General features: G+C 43.4%; 1 protein-coding gene across 2 annotated transcripts in view; it reads left to right on the forward strand.

Annotated features, from left to right (window-relative positions):
- PRKCQ (protein kinase C theta) overlaps nucleotides 1-5,833 on the forward strand; it is a 38,999-nt gene that overhangs the window by 5,311 nt on the left and 27,855 nt on the right. The window contains exons 3-7 of one of the 2 annotated variants that reach the window (XM_008638392.2): nucleotides 1,715-1,914; nucleotides 3,054-3,114; nucleotides 4,753-4,915; nucleotides 5,489-5,520; nucleotides 5,617-5,702. In XM_008638392.2, coding sequence (XP_008636614.1) covers nucleotides 1,715-1,914; nucleotides 3,054-3,114; nucleotides 4,753-4,915; nucleotides 5,489-5,520; nucleotides 5,617-5,702 — 542 coding nt within the window. Of the gene's footprint in view, nucleotides 1-1,714; nucleotides 1,915-3,053; nucleotides 3,115-4,752; nucleotides 4,916-5,488; nucleotides 5,521-5,616; nucleotides 5,703-5,833 lie in introns of those variants that run through there. The other variant, XM_017740412.1, reaches the window with a different exon arrangement.

The following is a 5,833-nucleotide window of genomic DNA, read 5'->3' on the forward strand; positions in this document are numbered from 1 at the left end:
GTTGGATATATATTTGCAAGCTTGATGGGAATGAATTAAGTCTGAAGACAATGAGCTCAGTATAGGATTGCCTCAATCTGCCTATGTGAAAACTCAGCCTCATGACAGAGGTGGATTCACCTTAGACTGAGGTGCTCTGAGCTTTGGGGAAATCGAATTTGTGCCTAAAATTTAGCTGCACAACTGCTTATCACACCAGGCAGGAGGTTGAGAAGTTGTTTTGCGCTGCAGGAATGATCTGGGAATCAGATCATTTGTCCCAGGGAAATAGTGGAGGCACCATCCCTGAAAGTGTTCAAAACCTGAGTAGATGTGGCACTAGATGATGTGGTTTAGTGGACAAGGTGGGTTTTGGGTGAAGATTGGACTTGGTGATCTCGGAGGTCTTTTCCAACTTTAATGATTCAACAATCTCCGCTCAATTTGTGATGCAGACCAGTGCTGATGGTCAGAGCTTAAATCGAGTTTACATGATGGGACCAAGTGCAGAACTGCTTTGTGAGAGCCAGGTGTGGTGTCATGGGGTGGAATTTCAGCCAGTCAGTGCTGATTGCAGGATGCTGTCCTCAGGAAGCTGTACCTCAAATCAGTCTAGTGAGTGTAGCTTATGTAGAAGCTCTGGCAGCCATTTCTCCATGTACAGAGTGGTCAAGGGAGATTTTTGGTATAATCTCACGGCCCTGATATTTGTTCTTTCCTCAGTAAACATTCTCTCATTTCCTGAGGTGAGTATCACATAATCGGGAATCATTGTTGCCTTTCTTTTCCTTCTCTCCTGTTTTCCATAACATTGGAGCGTATTTGCCAGTTTTAATCTATCCTGAAGGTGTGGCACAAGCCTCAGATATCCTGGAGTTCCTGCCTGTGTAAATCAAAGCTGAGCAGAGGGAAGAAACCTGAATTAGTCCTCTCATATAGGGAAAAATATTCTTCAGCACGTCACCTTCCAGGCTATCAGCTGCATATTCTTTTCCAGCTGTGTGAGAGGAAGGAAATGCTGGGATTACTGGACATAGGAGCAGGGTCTTTAGACGGGGGTCACAGGTCTCCTGCTTTTTTTCTCTTATTCCTTCAGCTTCAGCATTTGATGGGTTGAACATTTGCAGAGGGTAATTGTGATATAGAATTTACCTTGAGTAAGCATCCAATACTTTTATGGGGCTGTATGGAGTAAAACTGGCTCTGTGAGATAAATAAATCTGGCTGAGACTCTTTTCAGAGAGACCCAATTAGAGAGAACCCTCTGCAAGCCTCAGAGATGCCCATTCTTTTACCCATCAACATTTTAAGATGCTGTGAGGGAAGAGGAATTAAAGCATCAGGGGAAGTTTGCTTTGTTGAAAACTCTACATCCCTGTGGGGTGGTTGCAGGGCTGCAAGACAGTTCATGTTTTAACACCCCTTAGTTGGCTACTGGGCTGGGCATGTGCTCCAGCAGAACCTTAATCCCAAAGTGCACCCAGCTTTTTGGGGGTCTGAAGCAAACCTGTCTCATTTTGCAGTGCCCTGGGACAGAGGATGAACAAGGTGGCTGTCTGGGATGAGATTCACCTGATTAGAAGTGCATATTTATGGTGTTGGAGTCTGCATTAGAGATCTCTTCTACGGAGCTGACGGAGTCTAGGGTGGAAATTACATTTTTTTAGGGTAGATGTCTGTACTTGGTAACATGAACTGTCCTCACTGCATGGATTTGTATTCTCCCTCTTGACAGAGAATGGCCAAGTGTATGTGCAGAAGAAGCCCACCATGTATCCACCCTGGAACAGCACTTTTGATGCCCACATCAACAACGGCCGGGTCATGCACATCGTGGTCAAGGACAAAAGCGCCGAAATGGTCTCAGAGACCACGGTGGAGCTCAAGGTGCTGGCAGAGAGGTGCAAAAAGAGCAATGGGAAGACAGAGATATGGGTGAGCATCGCTGTCCTCTCCTGCAGGATGTGCTGGGGAGCTGCTGCAGGGTAAGGGGATGCCTTGTGTCCGTGCCAGGCTGTGGCTGTCACCAGCAGGACAGCAGGGACTGGCTGCCACCCAAGGAATAATGTTTTGAGACTACTTGGGTGTGACTTGAGGGAGAGACTTGTCAGAAGAGAAGAGCTTGGCACTTTTATTTTACCTGCTGCTGCTGTGTTGAAATGTGCCCTGCGCTAGTGAGGATCCTGCTTCAGGTGAGCTGTGCCCACAAATTAATCTTTGCTGAGGAGACCCACTGGGAACAAGTGGTAGTATGAGTGGCTGAACATGAGTTATTTTATTCTCTCTGGGGAAACAGCTTTAAAAATTTAATCTAATGTCAAGTAGCTGATTCACAGCTGCCTGAGTTCAGTTATGTCAGAGCAACTCCTTAAAAATCACTGAAGTTACGGTGGAGTAAATTTGAACAGTCTTCACAAGAGTGCTAAATGTAAGGTTGTGTTGCCTGGCAGTCCAAGCAAGAAAGATCTTGACAGAAGTCTTTAAAATGTAGTATCCAGTTTATACGTAGTCCAGTGGATTCAGATTTCCAAAAGCAGTTACGGATAACGAGTCAGGTAGGTGGGAATTGCCAAGTCCAGTGGGAAGGCCCCTAAAAAAATGCCTGAGTAAGCTTGTAGCATCCCTCACGTTGACTGTAAAGAAGTTAGACTTGCAGAACTGAGTGTCTAAAAGATTTCAGCATCAGCTGTCTGAAGCTGGCTGGGTTTTCTGAAGTGCTCCCACTTTGCTCTTGCAGGGTCCGTTGGGAACAAGTTTTCTCTATAGATAGTACTGGTGCTAATCTGGTGTCTCAAAACTGCCTACATCTTCTGTGGTTTAATCACATTCATCTCTCCTATCATGCTGCTCTGCTTGTTTGATATGAGGTGATCAACCCTCCTCTCTCTGCAGTTGCTCCTACCCTGCCTTGTTGCCTCACATGGGTATGAGCAACCCAAAAATCAGCATTCATTGCTGTTCATCAGTTCCCACTGGGAAAAGGAGATCGCTTGAAAGTCATCTGAAATGATTTTTCCTTCTCTGAGTGACTATTTAATGGACTTTTTTTCTTGTTTTTCACTTATCTCAACCAGCTAGAACTGAAACCTCAAGGGCGAATGCTGATGAATGCAAGATACTTCCTGGAAATAAGTGGCAAGTGATTGTGTTTGTTAATTTATAGCTGTGATTTCTGGGCTGTGGGGAAGATGTGGTGTCTTCACTAAAAGCAGTGCCTATGTTATTACTGACTGATCCATAACAACAGACATAACTATTTGAAACAAAAAGTCCAGAAAAGTCATTTTTATTGTGTGGTGGGGATGAAGACTGACTATTCTTCTGTGATTTGCAAGGCCGAGTTTTGGCTGGTTTACCACTAAATGGCAGATATTCCCATTATGCTAAACAAGACAGAACAGATACATAAGAAGCTGGCTTCCTCTGAAATCACTGTACTTTATGTACTACAAGAAATACACTGAGGAGCTGGAGTGAGTCCAGGGAAGGGAACAGAGCTGGGAAGGGGCTGGAGTGGCTGAGGGAGCTGGGAAAGGGGCTCAGCCTGGAGCAAAGGAGGCTCCGGGGGGACCTTGTGGCTCTGCACAAGTCCCTGACAGGAGGGGGCAGCCGGGGGGGGTCGGGCTCTGCTCCCAGGGAACAGGGACAGGAGAGAGGGAATGGCCTCAGGCTGGGCCAGGGGAGGCTCAGGGTGGATATTAGGGAAAATTTCTCATGGAAAGGGCTGCATTTTGCTTTGTTGAAGAAATGGATTGAATCCAAATGCTTGCTCTTATTCTCCCATTTTCATTGCCAAAATTCTCATACCCTCAGGTGGAGGGTAAAGCTGTGAGGTGCAGATATCTGGAAGGATCTTCCATTTAGAGAAACAGAGAAGCACTGAAAGCAGCCATGGCCATGCTGATATTTTCTGAACCGTCCCTCCCTTTAATATAGACTGGACTGCTGTTGTCTACTTGTGTGTTATAAGGTGTCAGAGAGGCCAAAGTATGGAAAATTCAAGTTGTGCTTCTATTGCAAATACCGAGATCAGCATCAGATCACACAGAGGGCCAGTTGCCACAGATTACTTTTGTGACTTGCTGTGCAATGCAGGAGTGAAACAAAGCAGAGATTGATTTCCTGTGTGAATCTCAGATTTGTAGGCACAAGCGTGTCTAGAAGTGCAGGAGTTCATGTGAAGTCAGAAGTGGTTTGTTTGCTGTTCCAAAAAGCTTAAAGGTGAGCTGTGAATAACAGCAAGGGCACAGCAAACAGCAAAGCAAGTGTTGGCATGGGAAAATAACAGGAAGAATATCCTAGAGACCTCAATATCTGCTTATTGACACACATGTATATGGACACAGAAAGGATTCTGTTAAATACCCATATATATATGTATGTATACACGTGTGTTTGTGTCCACATATCAGTAATTATTAATTTTTATGTAATTTCACCTTTTTTAGGCATGCTTCTTCGGTGCCATACAAAGTTAAAGTTTAATGTTTAAACTATCTCTCCTTGGGAAATTTTTGTTCTACATTTCAAAAACAGCACTATGAATAGCCAAGAGAGCTCAGAGTCCCAAGTCTAAAGACATTTTAGTGTAGGAATGGTGGATAAAAACCATCCAAATGAGACTTGTGTGGGTTTCATAACATTATATTTCTTTAAGTAGTCATTCCCATGAGTGAATCATCAGCTTCAGTCACGTAGTGTTTGGGCAACTGCATTTTTTCAAGGCACCTGATCAGGACAGGGTATGCTTAAATATCTTTCCTCTCCTACCAGATGCAAAGGACCTGGCTGACTGTGAGACTGAAGGCTTCTTCTCCTTGCACCAGCGCAGGGGAGCCATCAAACAGGCCAAAATCCACAATGTCAAGTGTCACGAGTTCACAGCCACCTTCTTTCCACAACCCACCTTCTGCTCTGTGTGTCACGAGTTTGTATGGTAAATGAAAATGGATCCATGCTGCTTCTCCTTTTAACCCTAGGAACCAGTTCTAGTGTCAGTGTGGCACTTGGGAACATGGTTTAGTGTTGGACTTGGCAGATCTGGGTTAATGGTTGGACTTGATTTTTTCCAACCTAAAGATTCTGTAATTCCCTGATGAATATCTGTGCTCCTGCTGTAGGACCCCTGACACCTTATGTGCAGAGTTATTGCACCAATTCAAGGATGTGGTTTGCAGCTGTAATTCCAACTGTGAAAATTCCCATCATTTTTTAATTTATTATTTACAAGTATTTTTGGGTTTGGCCAAATGCACAGGCATTTCTCATCGGTCCAGTTTGCTGTTTGGATATTGTGAAACTCAGAATGTGAATGTGTGCTGAAAAGGCTGTGAGAACAGAGAATCACTCCACCATTAGACTGAATGAAGATAATGAAATTAAATAAGCTCTGCAAAGAACGATAAAAAGCAGAGCAATTTTATTCTCTTTCTTTAGTAAATGCTGATCTCCTTTCTTCTGCTGAGGCATTCAGACAACTCAGAATTAACCACTTCTCTGTTTATTTCAGGGGTCTGAATAAACAAGGCTATCAATGCAGACGTAAGAAACTTTTTTTTATTTTCTTATTGTCATTATTTACTTAATCTTTTCTTAAGGAATTTCTTTATTAACATCCTGACACCTTTACTGTTGCAGAATGTAACGCTGCCATTCATAAGAAGTGCATTGATAAAGTAATAGCCAAGTGTACAGGATCAGCAATCAATAGCAGGGAAACAATGGTAGGTGCTATTACTATTACTATTATTATTATTACTATTGTTATTGTTATTATTAATTATTATTCTCTTTTTTAGAAATATTCAGTGCCACTCAGATCTCTCCTACATCACTGCAAAGCAACTTCTGCTAA

This window comes from Corvus brachyrhynchos, unplaced genomic scaffold, assembly GCF_000691975.1.
Source record: "Corvus brachyrhynchos isolate BGI_N302 unplaced genomic scaffold, ASM69197v1 scaffold307, whole genome shotgun sequence".
Lineage (NCBI taxonomy): Eukaryota > Metazoa > Chordata > Aves > Passeriformes > Corvidae > Corvus > Corvus brachyrhynchos.